This window comes from Anolis sagrei, chromosome 3, assembly GCF_037176765.1.
Source record: "Anolis sagrei isolate rAnoSag1 chromosome 3, rAnoSag1.mat, whole genome shotgun sequence".
Lineage (NCBI taxonomy): Eukaryota > Metazoa > Chordata > Lepidosauria > Squamata > Dactyloidae > Anolis > Anolis sagrei.
This window is the reverse complement of record NC_090023.1, coordinates 14,805,110-14,832,930: the sequence shown is the minus strand read 5'-3', so window position 1 is coordinate 14,832,930 and position 27,821 is coordinate 14,805,110. Positions and strand designations below refer to the sequence as shown.

Genomic DNA, 27,821 nt, shown 5'->3' with positions numbered 1-27,821 from the left:
TTAAGGGAATATGGATTTGATCATCTGGTAGGTGATCCGAGTGTCTGGCCTGCTACAGTCATGTGTGGTTTCCAGTTCGGATGTGCTATGAATTGGCATGGCTTGGCCCACTGCCATCATTAACTTCACTTCCAAAGACCCCAGATCTTGGTATGCCTGGAGTTGGGTGCAGAAAAACAATTGTGCTATTCAATAACAAGCACTCTTGAAAAAATGACAGTCCTCTCCCCTCACTTCTTTTTAAAATATTAGAACCGCTTCCTCCCAAGCATCAAGTCATTGTTATTGCACTCTTGTTGTAATGGGGAGAGGTATGCGTCTAGAAATGAGGGCCACTCGTTTATCAAGCTCATTCTGTGGCACTGGACCATTCACTCTCAAGGGTTAAAGCCAGACAATACATTCATGCATGTTTAGAATCATAGAATCTATAGACTTGGAAGAAACCACAAGGACCGTCCAATCCCATGCCATTCGGTCAGGCAGGAACTCACATTTATTTTTATTTATTTAGGGCATTTATATCTCATCCTATCTCAACCTCTGCAGATGGACTCATTCAAATCTCTCCTGACAGACAGCCATCTACCCCTCCTGGGAAAGAGGTGATCAAGTAGTGAAAGAGCCTGACAGGTCACAACACTTGTTTCTAGGTTTCATATTTTGCATTTTCTTTTTGTGATTGCCCATTGGAAGATAAACACTAGACATGGGCCCAGTATTTGTCTAATTTGTTTCATTCAGGTTTTCATTTCGTACCATCCATTTGGATGGTATGAAACAAAAATCCCATTTTTGTACAGAAGAAGGGGTGAAACGAAAGAGAAAGTTGCACGGTTACCATTACTTTGGGTTGTTGTAGGTTTTTTCAGGCTATATGGCCATGTTCTAGAGGCATTCTCTCCTGACGTTTCGCCTGCATCTATGGCAAGCATCCTCATAGATTATAATCTGGCCCTCCAACAGTTTGAGGGACTGTGACCTGACCCTCTGTTTAAAAACTTTCAATATGAGAAAGAATGGAGGCAGAAATACAAGCAGGAAACGGGAATAGCTAGATTGGCAATGTGGACAACTGCCGGAATGGGAGAAATGCTTGCACCAGCTGTGTAAATGTCAGGGTGCAGCTGCCTAACCTAAGCAGACACAGGCTCATAGCTGAGTCATACTTCCAGCATTTCTAGAAACATACAGCCAGCCAGCCACTCACTAAGGATAGATACCATTCTGAAGTGAGGAGTACATGAAAAAGCAACAGGTTGGGTTGCTGTGAGTTTCCCGGGCCAAGTTCCAGATGCAGTCTCTCTCCTGACGTTTTGCCCACATCTATGACAGGCATCCTCAGAGGTTGAGAGGTCTGTTGGAAACTAGGCAAGTGAGGCTTATATATTGGTGGAATGTCCATGATGGGAGAAAGGACTGGTTCCTGCCTGAGGCAAGTGTGAATGTTGCAATTGGCCACCTTGATTAGCATTTAATGGCCTTGCAGCTTCAAAGCCTGGCTGATTGCTGCCTGGGGGAATCCTTTATTGGGAGGTGTTCGCTAGCCCTGATTCTTGTCTGGAATTCCTCTGCTTGTGAGTGTTGCTCTTTATTTACTGTCCTGATTTTAGAGATTTTTTTAAATACTGGTAGCCACTGAAATCCAAGAGCATGTGAACATAGAATCACTAGAATCATAGAATCAAAGAGTTGGAAGAGACCTCATGGGCCATCCAGTCCAATCCCCTGCCAAGAAGCAGGGATATTGCATTCAAATCACCCCTAACAGATGGCCATCCAGCCTCTGTTTAAACGCTTCCAAAGAAGGAGCCTCCACCACACTTCGGGGCAGAGAGTTCCACTGCTGAACGGCTCTCACAGTCAGGAAGTTCTTCCTCATGTTCAGATGGAATCTCCTGTCTTGTAGTTTGAAGCCATTGTTCCACGTCCTAGTCTCCAAGGAAGCAGAAAACAAGCTTGCTCCCTCCTCCCTGTGGCTTCCTCTCACATATTTATATTTGAACAATTTCAACAGAAAGGAGGAAACCATGAAAATGAAAGAAATCTGGCTACCAGTATTTAAAAAACTCTAAAATCAGGACAATGAATAAAGAGCAAGACTCAAAAAGCAGAGGAATTCCAGACAAGAATCAGGGGCAGCGAACACCTCCCAAGAAAGGATTCCCCCAGGCAGCAACCAGCCGGGCTTGGAAGCTGCAAGGCCATTCAATGCTAACCAAGGCAGTCAACTGCAATATTCATACTTGCCTCAAGCAGACAAGAGTTCTTTCTCCCACCCTGGACATTCTACATATATATAACCCCCACTTGCCTAGTTTCCAACAGACCTCACAACCTTTGAGGATGTTTGCCATAGAGGTGGATGAAACATCAGGAGAGAATGCTTCTGGAACATAGCCATACAGCCTGGAAAACTCACAGCAATGCAGTGATTCTGGCCATGGAAACCTCCAACAACGCAAATAACAGGTTTCTTTAAAATTTTTGGAAGATTATTGATAAATTAAGATGTGATTGTTCAGTCACTCGTTGCATTGTAAGCCACAAGGAACTGTGGGGCAGTGGCCACATTTTAGTCTTCTAGCAAAACTAGTATTATCTCATTCAGACCCTCTTTTGGGTGAAAGATCCTCACCTTGAAATCATTGCTATCTTCATACAGAATTGGGGGAAGAAAGCCGTAGGCTGCCTCTCCTCGCAGATGTACGACATCGTCTTCTTTTATTTCTTCCTCTTCTTCTGACTCCTTTTTCTCCTCGCTTGGCTTGCCCTCCACCGCAAGAACAAATTCTGATAATGATGCCCAGTTGGCTCTTGCCTCTGTAAATTGGGGTAAACGGGGAGGGGGTTATCTTTGCTGCAGGCAACATGAGGGGCTCTGAGGGGAATGTCATTCTCACTTGCTTTTACATTCCCTCTTTTGTACAAGGGGTGAAAGAAAAGTAATGCCTCCACCTTCGTAACTCCTGAACAGATGGCAGTACTGATATGCGGCAGGTACTGGCTTGTTCAGTAGACTCTCCTCTACAGTTCAATTTTGGCAGGAAACCTTAGCATTGAACGGTTGTGTTGTTAAAATGCGAAGTATGGAACCCTGCGCAAACAGTCAGTCAATGCAACTTAAGCCATGTGCAGTCATTGAAATCTTGACAGCAGAAGGTGTCACCCCAAAGGAGATTCATCAGAGAATAATAATAATAATAATAATAATAATAATAATAATAACTTTATTTATACCTTGCTACCATCTCCCCAAGGGACTCTCTGCAGCTTACATGAGGCCAAGCCCACAGTACATCGGTAAACAAAGGCAATAACAAAAACAATCAATACAAAACAATTAATATAAATCACATAAACAAAAAATAAACAATAACAGTAACACACAAGCATTTAAAAACCTATGGCCGGGCCAAATGTAATAATTTAACATTTAAAAAATAATGCTGGGCATGAACAAGGTAGGATATAACTGGGATAGGATTTTTCAAAGAGAGATGAGGGAACACAATCAATCCTAAATCAGTGGTAAAGTGCATTTTGAGGGCATATTGCGGAGAGTTTTCCTTATTCTGGGAAGAATGCAAGCTCTTTATGGTGATTGTGCTGATGTGAGTATTGTGTGTCGTTGGGCAAGTAAGTTTAAAGATGTTGAGGTGACACCTTCTGCTGTCAAGAATTCAATGGTCAGGAATAATGGAATTATAGTACACCATCAAAAGCCACAGATCCAATCCTGTCCTTTGCTGATATAGATACCAGCCTTGGATTGTACTGAATTCCTAGACAGATATATTTTTCTCAGGTTCATAATAATAATCTTTATTTATACCCCGCCACCATCTCCCCAATGGGGACTCGGAGCGGCTTACATGGGGCCAAGCCTGGATAACATACTACAGCAATAAAATCAAAACATAGACAACAAATAGCAACAACATCATCAAAATTACATTTTTAAAAAAGCAGTCATAAAAGAACATTCTAATAAACACAATCACGGTGACGATAACAATGGGCGGGCCGCATATACAGGATAAAAACAATTAAAAGACTGAAATGAGATAAAATAGGAGCAGAACAGAGATTTTGGGGATCCGTCCATATTTTCCAGTTCAGACACCCCTGTAGCCTAAACGATTCCTCATACTATGGCCCCAGTACAAAGTACATTACCTGCGAAGTCATCTTCCCAATCCTTTCCAGGGATGTATAGACCAGCACCTTGAGTAAGAAATAACTTTCTGGAAAGTTACAAGTCAGAAAAAAGTAACGTCAAAGGGTGAAATGTTTTCGATTTAAACAGAGAACATCTTTTCTTTTTTTAAAAAAAACCATGTTTATGCTGGCAAGTTCCATTGATCTATTGCTTGAATTATTCCTCCGTGCGCTCTAACTTCTCTTCGACTCACACACAGCAGCAGCAAGCTATGTATCTACCATTTCCCTTGGGGTGCTTGAGCAATGAATTCTGTTCCCTGAAGGCAAACATGTTTCAAAGGTGACATCTTCCACATTCCCTGAACCAAACTAAGGGCAAATGAGAAAGCCATATTTTCCTTTCCCTTGCCTGAGAACATCCTGCACAATGTTGTTAATACGACTGACAGGAGCTCTCCAGAGTCTCACCGAATTTTTCCCCCCCATCACTTTCTGGAGATCTGGACCTAGGACCACCTGACTGAAAAGTCTGTGCTCATGCAAAATGCATCACAGGGCTTGTAGTTGCTGCTGGCAAATCGCTAACACATTGGAGAAAACCATAAGAGTGTGATTTGTGGCTTTTTGTTTTTCTTTTCTAGCAAATGGTTGGAAAAACAAGGGATGAGCTGTTCCCAAGCCCACCAATTTGTTTTGGGTTTGTTATGTTTAGCTTTTGTTTTTGCTATACATGTTAGAGCAGAGGTTGGAAATGGTGATTCCTTTGCTAAGCAAGTAATTTGTCAGAAGCTAAATGCTGTTGGAGAGAAGACAGTGAATATTAGGGCTATTGTTCACTCTCTTTTTTCTGTCTTTCTGTCATTCTATTTTTTTCCTTGTTATCTATCAGTTCATGCAGCGACCACAACTTGAGAAGGCTTTTAGAATTAAGTTGAAGGACACATATTGCCCATCTTGCCATACAGACACAGCTCCCAAATTGGCTTCCACTTATGTGCAGAATGTGACTCAGAGTCATGGGTCTTGGGAAGATTATTATTATTATTATTATTATTATTATTATTATTATCTGGATTATTTGTTGCTTTTTTCATGTCAGGAGTGACGAGAAATTGCAAGTCGCTTCTGGTGTGAGAGAATTGGCCATCTACAAGGACGTTGCCCAGGGGACGGCCATAGTTTTTGATATTTTACCATCCTTGTGGGAGGCTTCTGTCATGTCCCCGCATGAGGGGCTGGAGCTGACAGAAGGATCTCATCCACGTTCTCCCCAGATTTCAACCTCCAACCTGTTGGTCTGTCATCCTGCCAGCACAAAGCTTTAACCCATTGCGTCACTGGGGGCTAAGCAAGTGATCTACCACCAGGGCTGTAGCCAGAAAAAAATTTCGGGAGGGGTTGAAATTTTCACCGGGGGGGGGGGGGGGGTTGAAATTTTCACCGGGGGGGGGGGGGTGTTGAAATTTTCACCGGGGGGGGGGGTTGAAATTTTTTTGGAGGGGGGGTTTGAAATTTTCACGGGGGGGGGGCTGAAATTTTTGCGGGGGGGGGTTGAAATTTTCGTGGGGGCGGGGTTGAAACCTGCCTCCTAGCTCATGCTGAAGCAAAGAATGCAGCAGGGGGCAGAGCAGCCTTCAATAGCCTGCAACTCCGCCCCTGTCAACCACCTCCACCAAGTCTAGCCTCCTTAATGAGAGCATTCAACACACACCCCCACAACTTGGTTGCTTCACTACATCGGCTATTGCTGCAAGTAATGACAGTGTGAATACATACTGTCATTACTTGCTTGCGATAGTGCTTGCAGTTCTGGAGGGACTCTTAATTTTTTGTATCTCATAGACTTAGCATGGGGATTTGGTTAACCAGTTAAAATTCATGAGTAAACCAGGTTTTTAAAAAAATCTGAAACATTTCGGGGGGGGGGGGGGGTTGAACCCCTAACCCCCCCCCCCCTTGCTACAGGCCTGTCTACCACTGACCCCATGGTTTCTTCCTGAACAGTGAAATGGTACTTGAGGAGAGGGAACCAAATGGTCCTCCAGTTGCTGCTTATCCACAACACTCAGGTCTTCTCACTATGGAGTATGAGTTGGTGAGAGATGTAGTCCTGCAGCCTGTGGGAGCCAATGTTATTTCTATTCCTATATCACTGCAAAACCACAGGCAGGAAGTATTTAATGCCCACATTAGCTTCTAACATGATAGTACTACTGTTTGAAAAGGTGGAATACCTGAATAGATTTCTGTAGTGGTAGATACTAGACATGTGCATTCGGGGGAAAGGTCCCATTTCGTGTCCCAGCTTTCGTTGGGGGCCCTGATCCATTATTTGTAACTCTCCCTGTGAGTGGGAGCCAGTAGCTTCCCATCTACTGGCTCCCCTACCTGGTGTTCTTCTTACCTGGCACCTGCTATTTCTATTCTTGGCATAAGAGGCACTCGGCTGTAGGTACTGACAGACACGCACACTTTCCGGGCCTGCCTGAACACCATGCCACACATGCACTCTCCTTGGGGGGCGTGCAGGCAGGCTCGGAAAGTGAGCATGCCTCCCAGTAGGTTCTTGTGGGGGTTTTTGGGCTATATGGCCATGTTCTAGAGGCATTTTCTCCTGATGTTTCGCCTGCATCTATGGCAAGCATCCTCAGAGGTGGTGAGTCCCACTACCTCTGAGGATGCTTGCCATAGATGCAGGCGAAACGTCAGGAGAAAATGCCTCTAGAACATGGCCATATAGCCCGAAAAAACCCACAAGAACCTAGTGATTCCAGCCATGAAAGCCTTCGGCAATACAATGCCTCCCAGTGCCTGCAACCAAGCACCACTTACTCTAGAGTAAGTGATGCTCAGCTGCAGGCGTGCTCCAAGCCTGCCTACCTGCACATCCTTGCCTGCCTGCACATTCCCGCCACATCCTCCAAGAGTGTGTGTGTGTGGTGGGGTGTGCAAGCAGGCCCGGAGTACACCTGCAGCTGAGCTCCAAGCTTGCCTGCACACCCCCAACACACTCTTTGAGAGTATGTGTGTGGTGGAGCATGCAGGCAGGCCCGAAGTGCGCCTGCAGCCAAGCTCTGGGCCTGCCTGCACGCCCCATCACACACACTCTTTCCAAGGCAAGGAGGCAAGTTCAGATGCACATGAAGCATATAAGCTTTTATGCCCATGGTTTTCATGGCACCTCTCACTTAGAAATGTGCAGCTGGCCCTAAATGCAAAATTGAGAAGAACATGAGAAAGAGTTTAGTTTGCTTAGAGCAGGCATGGGCAAACTTCAGGCCTCCAGGTGTTTTGGATTTCAACTCCCACAATTCCTAACAGCCGGTAGAGTTGTGGGAGTTGAAGTCCAAAACACCTGGAGGGCCGAAGTTTGCCCATGGCTTGCTTGGAGTGATATACTGTAGGGAGATTTGGGGAAACAACTTGGTTTTTTATTGTGAACAGTTGCCACTTCCATTGTTTCAAATGTACCAGAGCAAAATCTAATTTTCTAATTTCTATCTAATTTTCTATTTCTTGTAGATTAAAAGGCAGAGAAGACAGTGCAGCAATGTAATTTAACAGATGATTTGTTCCTTAAGACGCTTCCTCATCCACAATTAAATGGCTAAACAATGCTAAAAGGGAGACATTTTTTTAATTTTCTTGCCAAGTGCAATTAGTACTCATTCTAAACAGTATAGCATGATAGCTTGTTATCCAAATTAGTAATTTTGAGAACAGAATCAGTAGAACAGTTATTTCCACATTAATTGCAAAGACTAGAGCTTGATGTTGCTAATTCTACCCCTTCTGTGCCAATGTGCTACTGTAGACAAACACATGACTTCCTTCATATTCATCATGAAGTTTGATACTAACTGGATGCCTGCCGAAATGTTATATGCAACTTTAAAGCCTAGTTACACAACAGAAGTTGAGGCCAAATATGGCAGCCTCTTTTCTGCCTGGTGGGGGTTTCCCTCCCTTTTAAACTACAGAATTTAAGCCCCAATGTTTATTATTCTTTGAGCCCTGCCATATAAAACCCAGATTATCTGGTTTGAACTGGATTATATGGCAGTGCCAACTCATATAATCCAGTTCAAAGCAGATAATGTGATTTATCTGCTTTGATAATCTGGTTTATATGGCAGTGTAGAAGGGACCCTAATCTACATCCACTCAGGCCCCTTCTACACTGCCATATAATCCATATTATCAAAGAAGATAATCCATATCACTTGCTTTGAACTGGATTATATGAGTCTACACTGCCAGTGTAGAAGGGGCTGTAAAGGCCAAGAAGCTTCTCTGATTCAGCAGGTTTGTCCACACATTGCCAAATACAACCCAACACTAATCCAAATGTCTCATAAAGTTCCAGAGGTGACAAAGTCCAGGAAAAGCCAGAAATCACAGATACAACATAAGTACACAAGGAAGAAGGTATAACTGGTAAAAACTTGAACAGGAGTACATGAACAGGAACATAGGAAGCTTCCACAATATATTAATTCCAAAACCAAGGCTCGACCTGAACCATGAATGAGAGAACTTGGGCTTAGCTTCTCACTTTAACGCAGCATTGCCTGAACTGATCTTAAGGTAAACGACTTACTGTTTAATAGACACCCATGAAAACTAATCTCCCAAGATTTTTCTGCACAACTTTCCCACATAATCTTTCTGAACAATCTAATCTTTCTGAACAACACAATCTTTTTTCCACTCTGATTTGTAAATGAAGACTCTTGTTGATCTCTGTAGCTACAGGTGGTTTCTCCTGGGAACCCTACTTATCACTCAGCTCTTCACTCGATTCCTTATTTGCTGTTGCTACTTTTGACTCCCCTGGGACCCTGCACTTTCCGAGCCAGTTTTGTCACAGAGAGAACCATCATTTTCCAGACTTGAATTTCCAAGACTTGAAGGCCCATCACTTTCTGCCACAGGAAAGCTCACAATCCTCTCTAAATCATCAGTTAAACCATCAGCCTCTGGCTGATCTACAACACCTCTATCATGGTGTAAATAACATAACTGTAAGTATCGTTTGTTACATGACATAGACATCAAGAAAGTTTGGGAATGAATTGTGAAGAGGGATAATAGGACATTGGCAAGGGTGTCCCAATGTACAACAATGGTGGTTTTGCAATGCACAATAGGACCGATACACACTCATTGGAACCATTGTGCATCAGTTACTCTGCTGCCACTCTTAATGTAACAGCACCCTTTACTGGATGTACATCATGGAACTGCCCAATTCTAATTCCTCCAGACATAAATCCACTTTTACAAAGATGCAAGTCCCCAACAAAACTCCAGACTTCATTTCTCTCAAAGTTCAAATTTTCTAAGAATCCTTCCTTCCTGACCACATTTCCTCTAGCAATTTCTTAGTTTATGTGCCATAATGGAGCACAGGAAGCATCCTTATACTGAGACAGACCACGGAGTCATATAGCTCAGTACTATCAATTTTGACTGGCAGCCATCCATCTCTCCAGAGTTCCAGACAGGCTTCTTTACAAGCCCTAGATAAATACTGTCTAACATCAGCATGTAACTATGATGGGAAAACCTTCTTGGTGGAGAACACACAAACATTTTGCTTTTGCTTGAGCCTACTGGGCAGGAGCTCCCGGTGGCACAGTGGGTTAAAGCGCCAAGCTGCTGAGCTTGTTGACAGAAAGGTTGCAGGTTCGATTCTAGGGAGTGGCGTGAGCTTCTGCTGTCAGCCCTAGCTTCTGCCTACCTAGCAGTTTGAAAATATGCAAATGTGAGTAGATCAATAGGTACCGCTCCGGCGGGAAGGTAACAGCGCTCCATGCAGTCATGCTGGCCACATGACCTTGGAGGTGACTATGGACAACGCCGGCTCTTCGGCTTAGAAATGGAGATGAGCACCACATCCCAGAGTCAGACATGACTGGATTTAATGTCAGGGGACAACCTTTACTTTTTACTGGGAAGGGCAAGATTTTGTCCCCCTTTCTCCTCCTTGCTGAGTTTATCAAGTGCAAACTTCTGTTGCATTTTAAACTCAGTTTAAAACAACAGAAGTAAGGTGAGGAGCAAGCAGACAAGTGGGAGGAGGAGAAACTGACATTTGAAAAGCAGCTGAGAAACATGAATGATAATAAATTGAGACGGTTCCCTGCCAAATCAGGAGAGTTAGAGGGGATGCACCTGGAAATTCCTATCTTTACGTGACCTTCTCTCATCCCAAGTACGTTTCAAGGCACACCTTGATTAGCTTCTGAAATCAGATGAGATTTATGCCTTCGGAGTGGTGTGGTAGTAATTTCCCAATCACTTTACACTTTGTAGTTCATATTTGTCTCAAATCCTGGCAAATCCCTACTTTGTAAACTAATTTTTCTGTCTGCTACATCTAAGAACATGATTCTTTGCCAATTGTACTAATCCAATGACTAATCTGTCTTGTGTTACCTATCTCTGACAATCTAAAACTAGGCTGCAACTGAAAGAATTTCTGATATGCTTACAGAAGGAATTGAAATATAAATGCTCAAAGGCATTTAACTTCTAGGAACTTCTTTTACCTGGGCACTTTAAGGAACTGCAGTTTCCGGTCAAACAGTTTGTTGATGAGGTAGATGTTCTCCTTCTCCAGTTCATAAATGGAATCTTCCAGGTCACTCACGTCCCTTCGGTAAGCTGCAACCTGCCATGAAATGCAAAACTCAGTGCTGAAATCCTGTACCAAACCATTGTTCCATCTAGTCAAATATTACCAACTACTTCACCAGTTGTGCTACCCAATGACCCTTTTCTGGAGAAGTTGAGGCCTGGGACAGTTCATTCACAAGGACCCTTCAGGTGGCTGATGCTGGAGGCAGAAGTGACAGCACCCTCCCTGATTGTCTTTTGCTTGCTTACTGGAGGTTTTTAAACAGACTGAGCGGCCATCTGCGGGAAATGCTTTGATTATTTCTGCTTGGCCGAATGAGCTTAGACAGGATGGCCTTTGTGGACTCTTCCAACTCTATGATACCACTTTCTTCCAGTGTGTCATTGAAGACATTGTTGGATAAGGCCTGTGATTGAGTTGGACAAAGAAAGACCAAACCACACTGGCCCTCTCCCTCATATTTACCCCCATGAACCTCAGCGCCTCAATGCATCAAAGGCTGACATCCATCTCTTTAATAGATTGATCAACCCTCTGTACCAGAGCTTTACAAAGTGTTGCCTGTAGTCCTCAGGGGTATTATGTGAAAAATTAACAGAAACTTAAACTAGTGCAAAATGCTGCTGCCCGGCTTCTCGCAGGGGTCTCAGCGAGGTGTCATATCACTCCAATCCTGCAGCAACTGCATGGTTGCCGATTGAGTAGCGGATTACCTTCAAAGTGCCGATTCTTACCTTCAAGGCCTTATATGGCTTGGGGCCAGAATACCTAAGGGACCGCCTCATCCCCTACGAACCCCAGAGATCACTCCGTTCAGACGACCAGAATTTACTTGAAGTTCCCAATTTTAGGACTTTTTGCCTGATGTCTATGGGACATCCGTAGGGATACCAAGGTGCTTATTTATAGAGCTATTGTCCTCCCAACCCTGCTATATGCCTGTGAGACGTGGACTGTCTACAGACGTCACATGCAACTCCTGGAACAATTCCATCAGTGATGCCTCCGGAAAATCCTGCAAATATCTCTCTAAGCGGTTAAGATCATTATGAATTCTGCTCCTGTCTTCTGGAGTATTGGCTACCCCTCCCAATTTGGTGACGTCTGCAAACGTGATGATCATGCCTTTTAACCTTTCATATTGTATAAAAGGTTGGTTTAACCTCTAGTTTGTCAGTAAAACTGAATTACTAAAAAGAGTATCACCAACATGAAAAACTTGGAAAGCTCTGATCTTCATTGTTCAATATTTAAAAAATACATATTTTCTACCTATTTTCTCAAAGCCAGAAGTAGATTTCTGCTGCACCCCAGACTTACTGCATTTACTGCAGCCCCCCCCCCCCCCCCCGTTTCAATAACATTAATCAGTCAACAACTACAGCTGTTTTTGTGTGCCTTCAGGTTGATTGACTTATGGCAACCTTATTCTAGGATAGGGTTTTTGGCAAGATTTCTTCAGAGGATATTTGCCATTTCTTTCCTCTGAGGTTGAGTGGATTGCCCAAGGTCACCCAGTGGGTTTCCATAGTTGAGTATGAATTCGAACCCTTGTTCCCAGTGCCTTCAAGTAGCCTTCAAACTACGACACCAACTAGTTGCCACATCTGTATGGAACTCATTTTAAAACCCTCTACTCCCATAGCTGCTTTGCCACATCCATTACTGCAACTTGGTGTTCCTCTTACCGACAGATGCAGATTGTCTTGTTCAGTTCCATTCTAATGGACTTTGAATCTGGAGTGTTTTCAGCCAATTTTACTTACTTAGGCGATCCCTCGTTGTTCAAGTAGGATTGTCTTCCAAGATCAGTGTACTGGTGGTGGGTCCATAGGTGGCTGTGGAGCCCTATTCTTGACCTGCATCTTCTCCCACTGTGAGGGCATTGGTTTCCAGGTGAAAGGCGGTCTCGGTCCGGGTTGGCTTGACACGCCTTCCTCTTGGCACGTTTCTCTCTTTCGCCCTCCATTCGTGCCTCTTCAAATTCTGCAGCACTGCTGGTCACAGCTGACCTCCAGCTGGAGTGCTCAAGGGCCCGGGCTTCCCAGTTCTCAGTGTCCATGCCAGAGTTTTTAAGGTTGGCTTTAAGCCCACCTTTTTCTGCCCACCAACACTGTGTTTCCTGTTCTTGAGTTCAGAGTAGAGCAACTGCTTTGGGAGATGGTGGTCGGGCATTTGGACAATGTGGTCGGTCCAGCAGAGTTGATGGCGGAGGACCATCGCTTCAATGTTGGTGGTCTTTGCTTCTTCCAGCACGCTGACATTTGTCCCCCTATCTTCCCAAGAGATTTGCAGGATTTTTCGGAGGCAGCGCTGATGGAATCATTCCAGGAGTTGCGTATGATGTCTGTAGACAGTCCACGTTTCGCAGGCATATAACACAGCTGGGAGGACAATATCTTTATAAACAAGCACCTTGATCTCTCTATGAATGTCCTGGTTCTCAAACACACTCTGCTTCAATTGGAAAAATACTGCTCTTGCAGAGCTCAGGCGGTGTTGTGTCAATGTTGACTTTTGTGGGGATGTGGCTGCCAAGATTTGTGACGTCTGTAGATAGTCCACGTCTCGCAGGCGTATAGCAGGGTTGGGAGGACAATAGCTTTATAAACAAGCAGCTTGGTATCCCTACGGATGTCCTGGTCAATATTTCAGCCAATATCTTTGTGCAACACGAGATGTTTGATGTGAAGTCTGCCTTTTATGTACTTTTCTATCTTGGTGTTCCTTCCTGATGCACTCACCTCTTCCTTTAGCCAATCATGTTCCTGAATCTCCCTTCGGCTGATCTTGTCGATGTGCTTAACGGCATTCTGAGGAAAGAAAGCCAAATGACAAAGACAGCTTAAGGAAGTGAGAGATGAAAGTCTAGACAGGATACCCACAGAAGAACATCGGAAAATCAAAACAAAAGCTCCCATTGTTCCTTTTATTTGCTTGGTTGTCCTTTCATACCCTCCAAATTCTCAGAAGAGATACGTAGTGCAGCTCATGACATGTCACATGAGTCACTATTTTTTTTAAGTGGGAGATTAAATTGTGGCCAATCTTGAACATATAAATTGCCTGACTAAAGACAACAATGTTATACTGTCTATGGGATGAGTATCTACAGAAAGATTAAGAAACCTTTTTTGGTTTCAAAGACAGATGCCAGTTTGGGGAGAGTGAAAACGGGTGCATTCCGGCAAATGATGGAGACAGGAGTACAGAAAAAGTAAGAACAGTTGAAGCTTTTTCTGATTTGTCCTAAGAAAATGACATTCAGTTATACAAAAATTTCCATGGCTATCAAACAGAATTTCTATTGTCTTGTTGAAGGCTTTCATGGCCAGAATCACTGGGTTGCTTTACTGTTCTAATGCAGCACAAATCCTATGTAAAGTCATACTATGTATTTTGACATTAATATTGAAATCTGAAATATATACAGAAAGTCTATATATTTTGTCTACATGGTAGCCTATATCACACCGCCATCTCTCTCACACACACACACACCTACACTCACCCACATTTGTCTATGAATTTCATCATATCTTAGCTTTATATGCATATTTATACCCCACTTCTTCTCTACCAAAGTTTTTCACTACTGCACTCAAGACAAGATCCAAGATGTGCTGGCACAGTAGTGCCAGGAGATTTGAATTCCTTTTCTTGCACTGCTAGTTTGCATGGATCTATTTAAGCCATGCATTTTGCAATAAGGTAGCTTCCCTCAGGTTGCAATCATAGGGCCAACAACTTGGCAATCATCGTTAGAATCTTTAGACCCGCCCCTTTTCCCAGGGTTTTGGAGGGAAAGGAGGACTTTGTTCAGTCTCACTGTTGGAAGCCTAACAGAAGGACGTGTGTGATTCTCTTTCCCACCCGCACAAAAGCTTCTCTTCTCACAGCTTTTGCTGGAGGTTAAAGAAATAGATCCACAGCTCTGCTGGGGAGTAAAGAAATAGTTTCTATAGCCTTCGTGGAGGAACTAAAGGACACCTTTCAGCTTGGCAGATCTACAGGAACCTTGCCTGGTAAGGGACCACTCAGGCTATCCATAAAGCAGGTTGGAACCAGGAGTAGGAGCCTCACGTCAGCAAGGTAAAAAGAGATTGTCCAGGGAGGGGTCAAAGGATTTCCCTAAGGAAGAAAGGAACAGTTTACCACCAGTTGCCTGCCCCTTGTTGGCAGATTGAGGAAGCTACCGGTTTTCCAAGGTTATAAAGTGTTTAATTCATTTGTTTGAAGATTTAAGCCCAAATAAAGAACTTTGTTGAATATATCTTAAACCTCAATGATGCAGCCAAGCATCGAATTCATTTGATTTTTAGCACTGGTGGTTTATTGCACAATCTGAAATGAGATATATACTCATTATATATCTGTGTGTGAGAGAAAAGCAGCATATTTGCACTCACCTTTCCCAACACAAAGTTCTACTTTGTGTTGGGAAATCTAAAGGGCCCTTCAGCTGAGGCACCCCGGTGTCCCGTTGGGCATACAGAGAGCACATCCTGTAAACAGACATTATTTCAGGCCCAGCGTGAGACAGCACACAAGGCTTTCCATTTCCTCCTATCTTTATCTTCACAATGAGATTTGAGATAAAATGATCGACCCAACCTTACTCAGCACTTTAAACATTACACTAAGCTGAGGGGGGGGGGGGGGAGGAAAGGGCCTGATGCTGTTAGGAATTGTGGGAGTTGAAGTCCAAAACACCTGGAGGGCCCAAGTTTGCCCATGTCTGGAGTAGCATATCCATCTTAGTTTCATGTTTGTACGAGAACCATCCAGGTTTTGGATCACATTCTTAACAAGGGTCTGGCAATGAGAAGGCTCATGTGCAACCCAGAAGAGTTGTAGGGGGAAGAGCTGAAAGGTGAGTGTAAATATGCTGCTTTTCTCTCACACACAGATATATAATGAGTATATATCTCATTTCAGATTGTGCAATAAACCACCAGTGCTAAAAATCAAATGAATTTGATGCTTGGCTGCATCATGCTCCTGGTTTACGAAAACCCAAAACAACGAAAATAAAACAAAGCCCAATACCTCAGTGGCCCATTCCTTCTTCTGTTCTATTTGTTTCAGAGTGAATTTATCAATTTTCTCCTTTGCTTCTTCCAGAGCAATTCTAAAGTATTCTTAGGCAGGAGGAAAATAGCCAAGGGAAGGGAGAGAAGAAAACAAAACACATAGAAGTAATTTACACCAAAACTAATGAGCTTGATAGTCACAATTATATTTCCCAAGCACTTAACCAGCTAGGACGTTAAGATCATCTGGGGAAGCCCTGCTCTTGATCCCGCCTGCGTCACAAATACGTTTGGCGGGGACGAGGGACAGGGCTTTCTCAGTGGTGGCCCCTTGGCTATGGAATGCCCTTCCTAGAGACATTAGATCAGGCCCATCTCTTTTAGCATTCCAGAGGAAAGTCAAGACCTGGCTGTTTGAGCAAGCATTTGAAAAGGCAGTGTAACAGACAAAGGAATATGGGACGATTGGATGATGAGATTGGACCTTGATTTTAACTAGGAGACATTAATGATCTATGTTTTATTGACCTTGTTATGATTGTATATTTATGTTAACGTTTTAAATGTTTTAAATGTTTTATGATGTTGTTGGGCATTGAAATTTGCCTCTGTAAACCTCCTTGAGTCGCCCATGGGCTGAGAAAGGCAGTATACAAATATAGTAAATAAATAATTAATAATAAATCCTTCAATTATATTTCCCAAGTGCTTGTTTTGCAGCTTGGGGGTCCTCCTGGATTCAGTGCTGACACTCGATGCTCAGGTGTCGGTGGTGGTTGGGAGGGCCTTTGCACCATTAAAACTTGTGTGCCAGCTGTGACCGTACCTCGTGAAGTCTGATCTGACCACGGAGGTCCACGCCTTAGTTACCTCTAGATTGGACTATTGAAATCACTCTATGTGGGGCTACTCTTGAAGACGGCTCGGAAACTTCAATTGGTCTAATATTCAGCAGCCAGACTGCTAACTGGAGCGAATTACAGGGAGCGGTCTATCCCCTGTTTAAGGAGCTCCATTGGTTGCAGTTCATCTCCTGGGGCCAATTCAAGGTGCAGGTTATCATCTACAAAGCCCTGAACGGTTTGGGACCCGCCTACCTTCGTGACCGCATCTCCTTCCATAAACCTGCACGATCACTTCGATCCTCTGGGGAGGCCCTTCTCTCACTCCCACCTTCATCACAAGTATGACTTGTGGGAACAAGGGAGAGCCTTTTCTGCTGTGGCCCCTCGGCTTTGGAACTCGCTACCTAGTGAGATTAGGCAAGCCCCTACCCTGGCAGCTAAAAACTTGGCTCTTCCAATGTGTCTTTGGCGAGTGGACATATATTCCATATTTTGTCTGTTCCAACTACAGTTCCGTCCTCATGATGCACCTTCCGTCCGCCCTTAATGAAGGTCTAACCCCATTGTTCGTTCCTTCTGAGCTCCTTCCTCAGAAACACATTCTCCCACTACTTAGAATCATAGAATCAAAGAGTTGGAAGAGACCTCATGGGCCATCCAGTCCAACCCCCTGCCAAGAAGCAGGAATATTGCATTCAAATCACCCTTGACAGATGGCCATCCAGGCTCTGTTTAAAAGCTTCCAAAGAAGGAGCCTCCACCACACTCCGGGGCAGAGAGTTCCACTGCTGAACGGCTCTCACAGTCAGGAAGTTCTTCCTCATGTTCAGATGGAATCTCCTCTCTTGTAGTGTGAAGCCATTGTTCCGCATCCTAGTCTCCAGGGAAGCAGAAAACAAGCTTGCTCCCTCCTCCCTGTGGCTTCCTCTCACATATTTATACATGGCTATCATATCTCCTCTCAGCCTTCTCTTTTTCAGGCTAAACATGCCCAGCTTCTTAAGCCGCTCCTCATAGGGCTTGTTCTCCAGACCCTTGATCATTTTAGTCGCCTTCATCTGGACACATTCCAGCTTGTCAATATCTCTCTTCAATTGTGGTGCCCAGAATTGGACACAATATTCCAGGTGTGGTCTAACCAAGGCAGAATAGAGGGGTAGCATGACTTCCCTAGATCTAGACACTATGCTCCTCTTGATGCAGCCCAAAATCCCATTGGCTTTTTTTGCCGCCACATCACATTGTTGGCTCATGTTTAACTTGTTGTCCACGAGGACTCCAAGATCTTTTTCACACGTACTGCTCTCGAGCCAGGCATTGTGCTCCATCCAGGGCTTTATCTATTTTATCCTAGTACATTTGGCTCGCCCACTGTGTTCTATTTCTCCATCATGTTATTTTGAAACTGTTTATTTTATTTTGCTTTTTCATGTATTTATTTTGATGGTATTTTTGCTTCCTTGTATTTTACTTTGCTGTTCTGTAATTTTGGGCTTGGCCTCATGTTAGCCACCCCGAGTCCCCTTTGGGGAGATGGTGGCGGGGTACAAATAAAGTTTATTATTAAATGGGAATTGCACGTACATTGAAAATCCAGTCCTGGTAATATAATACGAGTATTTACCTTCTCTCTTTGAGCAAGTGCGTAGATCTTTTCATTTGGCATTTCGGTTTGGCCCACAAATGATTTATAAAGGGATATAGAACAAGAGGTGTGTCTGTCTGAGATGTGTAAAGTTCAGTTATTAATAAAGAGAAGATATTGATCAGGACCAAGCACAACTTCAGAGTTGCAAACTCGGAGGAGGAAATGAAGCAGAGGTTTGAATGGCTGTTATCTGCAGACTCAGTAATACTTGGCAGCAACTCTATGGGTTCTTGATAGCCATGCCACTTCCTGGTACTGCCAGCTGCTGCCAGTGGGAACTGGGAGGCTTGCAAGGAAATGATAAAAGGGGCAACCTAAGGACACTGAAAAATATTTTGAAGATTAGCATAACAAGCGGTCTTTCAAAAGACTGTCTTGATTTAATCTTGTTTTACATTTTTGTAAACCGCCTTGATTTCCATCCTGGATGAAAGCCAAGGTCTAAATTCAATCAATCAAATGTGTCAAAAGTGATGGAATTTTTTTTATCCAGGGCTCCCCAAAATGGAGTACTCTGACCATTCTGCAACACTGTCTTGGGACATGATTTTTTTTGTCATGTTAGGAGCGACTTGAGAAACTGCAAGTCGCTTCTGGTATGAGAGAATTGGCTGTCTGCAAGGACGTTGCCAGGAAACACCTGGATGATTTGATCTTTTTATCATCCTTGTGGGAGGCTTTTCTCATGTTCCCGCATGAGGAGCTACCAGGAGCTCCAACTTTATTTGCTTTGTATTAAATATTTGGTTGCAATCCTGGGTTTCAGGAACTCTGCAGACAGGTGGCTTCTTTTGGTTGCAGTCATAGGGCAAGTCACCTGTCCATCATCGTTAAGTTTTGGTCCCGCCCCTTGCTCAGGGCAATTGGGAAGGGAAGGGAGCCATTTTTAGTTAGTCTCAGCAAGGAAAGCTAATGTACAGGACGTGTGCAAGCTTCCCCTGTACAAAAGCTTCAACCCTTAAGACTTTCCGGGGGGAAACAGTCTTAAGAGCATCCAAGACTTTCCGGGGGAGAAGAGTCTTAAGAGTCTCCAAAGATTTCCAGGGAAACAGCCCTAAAGATCAAAGAACTCCAACTGGAGAATATCTAAGCCTTTACTGGTAGGTTCACTCAGCATTCGAGATGCAGTTCGACCTGGTAGCGGAGCCCAAGGGTTAGATTACAGTCAGCCTGGGAGAAGTTAAAAAGGGGATTTTCCTTTAAAGTTAAGAAGTTATTGAAGACAGTTGCCTGTCCTTTGTGGGCAAGTTTAGGAAGCCACCAGTTGCATAAAAGCCTGGAATCATTTGTTTATCTTTACTGAAAACAAGAGAAGTTTCTGTTTGATTGTTCATTAATAAAAGACTTTGTTATACTTCACAAGCCATCTAAAGATCATTTGTGGTGGAAAAACTCTGAGAACTTCTCCTTGGGCCCCCTGGCTTCCCGCTGGGCAAAGGTTGCACGTCCTGTTCTAAAAGAAATTCTTTACAGGCCCAGCGCGCAACAGAACACAGGGGTTTAACCCACTGTGCCACTGGGGTCTCAATGTGATGGATACTGATGGGATTATGTAAATAAATTGTGATCATAATAACAACAACCACATTCTGAAATGTTTGCCTATGATTGCCTTTTAATGCCTCCACATACAGAGGCAAACTTATTTGCCTTGTGTGTGTGTGTGGTGACTAAAATGATAAAGGGTCTGGAAAGCAAGCCCTATGAGGAACGGCTTAAAGAGCTGGGCATATTTAGCCTGCAAAAGAGAAGGCTGAGAGGAGACATGATGAGGACCATGTATCAAGATGTGAGGGGAAGTCATACGGAGGAGGGAGCAAGCTTGAAGACTAGGACATGGAGCAATGGCTTCAAACTACAGGAAAGAAGATGCCACCTGAACACCAGGAAGAACTTCCTAACTGTGGGAGCTGTTCAGCAGTGGAATTCTCTGATATACTGATAACACCCTGCCCCATGCTGACGGATGATCTCTCCCAGCAGTTTCATGTAAATATTAAAAAGCATTGGGTATAGAATGGCACCTTATGGGATGCCATATAATAGGTCCTTTTTTGAGGAGCAGCTACCCTCAAGCACCACCATCTGGAACGTGCTTGAGAGGTAGGAGCAGAACCACTGTGCTGGTAAAGCTGTACCAGAAGCTCCCACTTTATTTGCCTTGTATTAAGTGTTTGCTTGCAGCCCAAGGCTTGGGATTCTGCAGAAGGGTGACTTCCTGTTAAAGTTTGCAGTTATAGGGCAGGCCCCCTGTCCATCATTGTTAAGTTTGGTTCCGCCCCCTGTTCAGGACAATTGAGAAGGGAAGGGAGCCATTTTCAGTTAGTCTCAGCAAGGAAAGTCAATGTACAGGACGTGTGCAGACTTTCTTCTGTACAAAGGCTTCAACCCTTCAGACTTCCCGGGGGAGACCAGTCTTAAGAGCAAAAGGATTCCCAAAGATTCCCAGGGAAAACAGCCCTAAAGCTCTGAGGAATTTCGGAGGGAAAAACAGCTTTGAACATCTAAGAACTCCAGCTGAAGTGACTACAGGCCTACTGGTAGGTCCACTCGGTGCTTTGAGACGCAGATCAACCCGGTAGTGGAGCCCACATCAGTCAGGTTTAGGATCACAGTTAGCCTGGGAGAAGTTTGGAAAGGGATTTTCCTTTAGAGTAAAATAACAGTTAGAAGCCACCAGTTGCACAAAAGCCTGGAAGTATTTGTTTAACCTTTTGAAGACAAAAGAAGTTTCTGTTGATTGTTCACCAATAAAAGACTTTGTTATATTTCACAAGCCCTCTAGAGACTGTTTATGGTGAAAATCCTTAAGAATTTCTCTTCGGGCCCCCTGGCTTCCCGCTGGGCTAAAGTTGCACGTCCTGTTTTAAAGGCAATTCGTTTCAAGCCCAGCGCGCGACAGAACAACCACTGCAGCAGAGGCATTCCAGAAGAATACATGTCGATGGTATCAAATGATGCTGGGAGATCTAAAAGCACAAACAAGGACAAACTCCCCCTGTTAAGGCAGAGATCATCCACTAAGGTGACCATAGCAGTCTTGATTCCCTATCCTGATCTGAGGCCAGTTTAAAATGGGTCAAGGAAGTGTCGGTCACCCAGATTGCCAGGGACTGAGTAAGTAACACAGCCTCCGACTAGACCTTTGACTAAAGCGCAGACCTAACACCAACTTACCTATCATTTCTTCAAGATCTTGTTTCAACTTCTTGATGTCTTCTTCCAGGCCCTCGATCTGCTTGGCATGTTCAGCAGACCCCACATTTTTGTATGCCTCCCAGTAATCCACCTCGGCTTGCTTCTGCAGAAGCCGTTGTTCAACATAATGTATCTGGCAGCGCATGTCTTGTGAGATGAAATTAGAGAGTTGGAGGGAGTAAAATCTCATTGTTAGTCATTGCTATTGCTTAATGCATACTTAGTAGAACACAAAATAATTATATATGTAATTTTAAGATCAAAATTCATAAAATGCATAAAAATACCGAGATGAGCTTTCATTTTTCACATTATGTTATTAAGACTAAGAGAAAGAGATAGAGGTCTTCAGTGCTAATCACCAGAGACACTCCAAGTGGCCAGCTACTGGGATTGTGGCGCGCACCGGGATTGTGGCGCAGCTGGCTGAGTGTCAGCTGCATTAAGATCACTCTGACCAAAAGGTCATGAGTTCGAAGCCAGCCCGGATTGGAGTGGGTTTCCAACCAATTGTGTGTAGCCTGTTGTCGACCTTTGCAACCCGAAAGACAGTTGCATCTGTCAAGTAGGAAAATTAGGTACCACCTTAAAGTGTGGGGAGGCTAAATTAACTGATTTATAAGGGCATAAAGAAGACTCCAGCAAAGCATTCCAGCGGGGAAGCATGCGGGGAATGCGGAAGTGCTTCATCAGTGTCGCAGATGGACGATGAAAGTGACACCTCCCCTGGCAGCCAGAAAAAGTTAAATAGCCTCTGTGTATGTCTGTATATGTTTGTATGTCAAAAATTGGCATTGAATGTTTGCCATATATGTGTACACTGTAATCCGCCCTGAGTTCCCTGCAGGGTGAGAAGGGCGGAATATAAAAGCTGTAAATAAATAAATAAATAAAGGACATTTAATCAACTACCAAGCTTGCAAATTCTGTGTTTTGTCTGTTTGTTTTTGTTAAAAATGTAATACAAATGTCTGGTTGCGGATGACACCATAAATAAAGTACTAATCAGACTTTTAGGTACAAGAAAATTTTTGAAACCAGTTGTATAGACTAAGTTGAATAGCTATCAAGAAAATAGAAAAACACACATGAGGAAACACAAAAGATGTAGAGAGACAGGCAACAGAAAATGGTGTCTACTAGGCTTGGGCGGTTTCGTTCGTTAATTTCGTAATTTGTTATTAATTCGTATTTAAATTAGTTTTCCCCCTTCTCGTATCTAAACAACAATATTGTAGCAACATCTCTAGGGAAGATGTTGTTGGAGCATGCAAGGAATCAGTTAATGTGTGTGTGTCAACTGTAAAATTAGATGCATGAATCTGATTGGTTGGGCAATGCTCGGGGAGCAGGCTGAGCCTGGGACTTTTGGATACTGTTACATTTTAGTTCAGGCTTCAGTTATGCAGGTGCTAGGAGAGAAGAAGAGAGAAGCAGAGAGAGACAAAGTTTGGAATGTGCTCTCACTTCATAAGCTACTGAAGGAGTTTATCCACATGGACAAAGATAGACTATTTTAAATCTCTCATAAAAGGACATTATGTGAGTTGATGCAACTGATCACATTGTACATATGTTGTTCTGAACTAAGAAGAGTATACTACTTGTTCTTTACTATTCACCTGTGTGGCATATTTTCTTTCTCTGGCAAGACTGTGGGCTGATACTACATGTGTTTTATTTTACATTACGCCACAAATGTTACAAATATTGTATATAGCATTACTATCAAGAAAGTGTGCATGTTGACATCGTTTTCTTTTAATAATTTGGGGTATGATCACCCACATTTTTCCATATCCATGTGGGATCTCAGAATTGAATCCCCATGAATACAGGGGACCCACTAAACTCCATCTGAACATGAGGAAGAACTTCCTGACTGTGAGAGCCGTTCAGCAGTGGAACTCTCTGCCCCAGAGTGTGGTGGAGGCTCCTTCTTTGGAAGCATTTAAACAGAGGCTGGATGGCCATCTGTCGGGGGTGATTTGAATGCAATATTCCTGCTTCTTGGCAGGGAGTTGGACTGGATGGCCCATGAGGTCTCTTCCAACTCTTTGATTCTATGATTTTATGAAACTAAAGAGTCAAAGCTTAGAGAAGGTAACGGGACAACCGCATCTAACAAAGATCTTATAATTCACCTTTAATAAGCTTCTCCTGGTCTTTAACATACTGCCATTTGTCCTTCATTGCTTTCTCTACATCATCCCTGGTAACTATTTCGATTTTCTCTAGTTCTTTCTCTTGTTCTTTTAGGGCGATAAAAAGGGCCCGGATGTGCCCAATCTGTTCTTGCTGTAAGTATTGATTCTGAAACAGGAGATAATTGAAAACTAAATGTGCTTACTGATTTCATTTGTTGTCCTACTTCTCCATAAACATTGGCTTAAATATATTTACTATTTTGAAACCAAATACTTTTGTAGCAATGTGGAATATAAAGTGTGATATAAGATCAATAATAGAGAAAATATATATCCACATCAAGAATAACACAGCTCAACACAAAATGTCTTGGGGTCTTGGTTATTTGGGAGAGGAGAGATTCTGCCTGGTGGCAGATCAGCCTCCTCCCTTTTACCATTCCGGAAAAAAGTCAAGACTTGGCTTTTTGAGCAAGCATTTGCAAATGCAGTGTAACAGACATAGGAAAATGGAACGACTGGATGATGAGACTGGACAATGTTTCAACTAGGAGACGCTAACGACTGGTGTTTTCATTGATCTTGTTATGATTTTATATTATACTAGCTGTCCCCTGCCACGCGTTGCTGTGGCCCAGTCTGGTGATCTGGAAAATAAAGTAATTAGAAAATGTTGGTTTCTAATCTATGTAATGTCTTGATGCTTGTGGGTAAACAGCATTTCTTGCCGTTTCTTTGCCAGTGTTGATGTGGAGATTGTTTGGTTTGCTTACTCTGGAACACGCAACATATAATTGTCCTTCTTTAGGGGTCCCTTTCAGATCTATGATATTGCATCTGTCATATACATATGTGTGTGTGTGAATGGCTGGACGGCCCTTTGTCAGGAGGGCTTTGATTATGTTTTCTTGCCCTGGTGAAGGGAGTTAGACTGGATGGCCTTAAGCCAGCATTTCTCAACCTGGGAAGTCAAGACCAGGGGGGGGGGGGTCACCAAGGGAGTATCAGAGGGGTCACCAAAGACCACCAGAAAACACAGTATTTTCTGTTGATCATGGGGGTTCTGTGTGGGATGTTTGGCCCACTTCCATTGTTGGTGGGGTTCAGAATGCTCCTTGATTGTAGGTAAACTATAAATCCCAGTAACCACAACTCCCAAATGTCAAGGTCTATTTTCCCCAAACTCCATCTGTTTTTGTATTTGGGCATATTGAGTATTTGTGCCAATACAATAAATAGTCTACATGGTAAGATCCACAAGTGGTTCTGAATGTTAAAATTGCTCCGTGTAATGTTCCCAATTGAGTCTTCAGACAAAGTGAGGCCCTGCAAGTGAGCTAGAGCCCTTCCAAACTCAAACAAGAAGCAATAGTTTGCTTACCCTTTCTTTGTTTCTGTCATTTGTTGCTTCCAGACGTTTTATGTCACGCAGGAGCTGATCAATAATCTCTTCCTTGATCTGAATTCTAAAGTTATGCACAACACGGAGAATGAATTAGCAGGCTACCATAGCCAACTAAGCCCTTTCCCTTAAAGGAAGAGCAGGATAGAAATACTTACGCATTACCTAGTTTATCTTCTTAATGCATTTTTATCCTGCTTTTCAGCCCATTATTGCTTAGCAAAGCAACTCACATCAATTAGAGAGAGGCAGAGACCCTGCATCTAGCTTACAAACCAAAAGGTCAACAGAAGGGGAATGGACGGGGAAGAGAGAGCTATGCTCTATTGTTATGTAATACTCTTACTAGCCTAAGAGTAAATTCATATTACGAATGTAGATCTTTGTGTTTCCAAAATGGCAGTCCTCAGAGAAGTAATAAAATGTGCCTTGAAGTCATCCGTTGACTTATGGCAACCTTCTCTTAGAGGTTTCTGCAATCAGAGGAAGTTTGAATTTCCTGACATTAACCAGTGAGTTTCCATGGCTGAGCAGATTCAGACCATGACCTCCTGTAATTCTAGACCACAATTCAAACCACTTACACCACACCTGCTCATATAAATTTGCTTTATACAGCTATATTAGTGGGCATTTTGAATCGGATAGTATGGAATTAGATTTAGGCCTATATTTCTTTCTTTCTGCCAATTTTGGAGTAGTCATTCTTGCTCAATGGCCACGAGTTCAAGCACTAAGTCTCTGCATTCCGCTAGTATAAATACTAGATAACCCTTGCAAAGGAGCCCCCAGTGGCACAGTGGGTTAAACCTTCTATAAAAGGTAAAGGTTTCCCCTTGGCATTAAGTCTAGTTGTGTCTGACTCTGGGGAGTGGTGCTCATCTTCATTTCTAAGCCGAAGAGCTTGCATTGTCCATGTGGCCGGCATGGCTGCATGGAGCAGTATTACCTTCCCACTGGAGCGGTAACCACATTTGCATGGTTTTGAACTGCTAGGTTGGCAGAAGCTGGGGCTAACAGCGGGAACTCAACCCGCCCCCCAGATTCCAACTGCTGACATTTCAGTCAGTAAGTTCAGCAGCTCAGAGGTTTAACCCACTGTGCCACCGGGGGCTCCACTTCTATATGACATGCTTATTTATTTATGTTGGAATATAACACTTAAAGGGAGCCCTCAGTGGCACAGTGGGTTAAACCACTGAGCTGCTAAACTTGTTGACCAAAAAGTCACAGGTTCAAATCTGGGGAGCAGCATGAGTCCCGCTGTTAGCCCCAGCTTCTGCCAGCCTAGCAGTTCAAAAACATGGAAATGTGAGTAGATCAATAGGTACTGCTCCGGCGGGAAGGTAATGGCATTCCATGTAGTCATGCCAGCCACATGACCTTGGAGGTGTCTAAGAACAACTCCGGCTTTTCAACTTAGAAATGGAGATGAGCACCAACTTCCAGAGTTGGACTCAACTAGACTTAATGTCAGGGAAAACCTTTACCTTTACCCCTTACAAAAGAAACATAGCAATATGGTTAAGGGAAACCTATCATTCCGAGAAATATCTAAATTCTATCCTATTCCAAAGATCCTAATCAGGACCATTTTGGAAGTAGTCATGGCTGGTTGAGTGGAACCCTGAACAGAAGCACTGACATGTAAGCTTCTTTTCACATTAGAATGCTGAATGCATTTTGCATAATTATAGACCAGTCTCCACTTCTATAAAAGGTAAGGGTTTCCCCTTGACATTAAGTCTAGTTGTCCGACTCTGGAGGGTGGTGCTCATCTTCATTTCTAAGCCAAAGAGCTGGCGTTGTTCATGTGGCCGGCATGACTGCATGGAGCTGCCGTTACCTTCCCGCCAGAGCAGTACCCACATTTGCATGTTTTTGAACTGCTAGGTTGGCAGAAACTGGGGCTAACAGCAGAAGCTCACCCCACTCCCCGAATTCAAACTGCTGACATTTTGGTCAGCAAGTTCAGCAGATCAGAAGTTTAACCTACTGTGCCACCAGGGGTTCCACATCTATATGACATGCTTATTTTGTTTATGTTGGAATATACCACGTAAAACAATATGTTTTCTAAACATTTTACATTAATGAAGCACAGTATTTATTTATTTATTTATTTATTGCATTTATTAACCGCCGCTCTCAGCCCTTTGACCTCCGTCGCACATACAGTAGAGTCTCGCTCATCAAACCTACACTCAGCCAACATTCTGTATTATCGAACGCAGTCTGCCTTCCACCTGGATCCACAACTGTTTCCATTCATTGCCATGTTTTGGTGCTAAATTCGTAAATACAGTAATTACTCCTTAACGTTACCGTGTATTGAACTGCTTTTTTCTCTTAATTCGTTGTAAACATGATGTTTTGGTGCTTAATTTGAAAAATCCGAATGTGATTTGACGTTTAATAGGCTTTTCCTTAATCCCTCCTTATTATCCAACTTTTTTGCTTATCCAACATTATGCCAGCCCATGTATGTTGGATAAGCAAGACTCTACTGTATGTGCGACGGAGGTCAAAGATTTACGGCCTGAAAATATGGGCAAAAATGCAGGCAATCAGACATTCTTATAAGAAGATTTTAAGTTTTCTTGTTTGTTACACTTACTGATAAGCTAATAAAGCTTCTGGAAAATAGGTTCGAGGTTCCTTGGAGTGTTGTGTAGAGCTCTTTTTCTTCTTTTCCTTCTTTTTCTTCTCCTTCGCCATGGTTTATGCTTTTGCAAGGTGAA

General features: G+C 43.3%; 1 protein-coding gene across 1 annotated transcript; it reads right to left on the bottom strand.

Moving 5' to 3' along the window:
• CCDC83 (coiled-coil domain containing 83) lies at positions 1 to 27,821 on the bottom strand. Its single transcript, XM_067466296.1, has 10 exons — positions 27,698 to 27,821; positions 25,060 to 25,144; positions 23,676 to 23,844; positions 21,511 to 21,678; positions 15,857 to 15,948; positions 13,552 to 13,620; positions 10,719 to 10,840; positions 4,180 to 4,247; positions 2,639 to 2,823; positions 1 to 156 (listed from the first exon to the last, which is right to left on the bottom strand). The coding sequence occupies exons 1-10, from the start codon at positions 27,796 to 27,798 to the stop codon at positions 1 to 3; spliced, it is 1,215 nt and encodes a 404-aa protein (XP_067322397.1). The 5' UTR covers positions 27,799 to 27,821.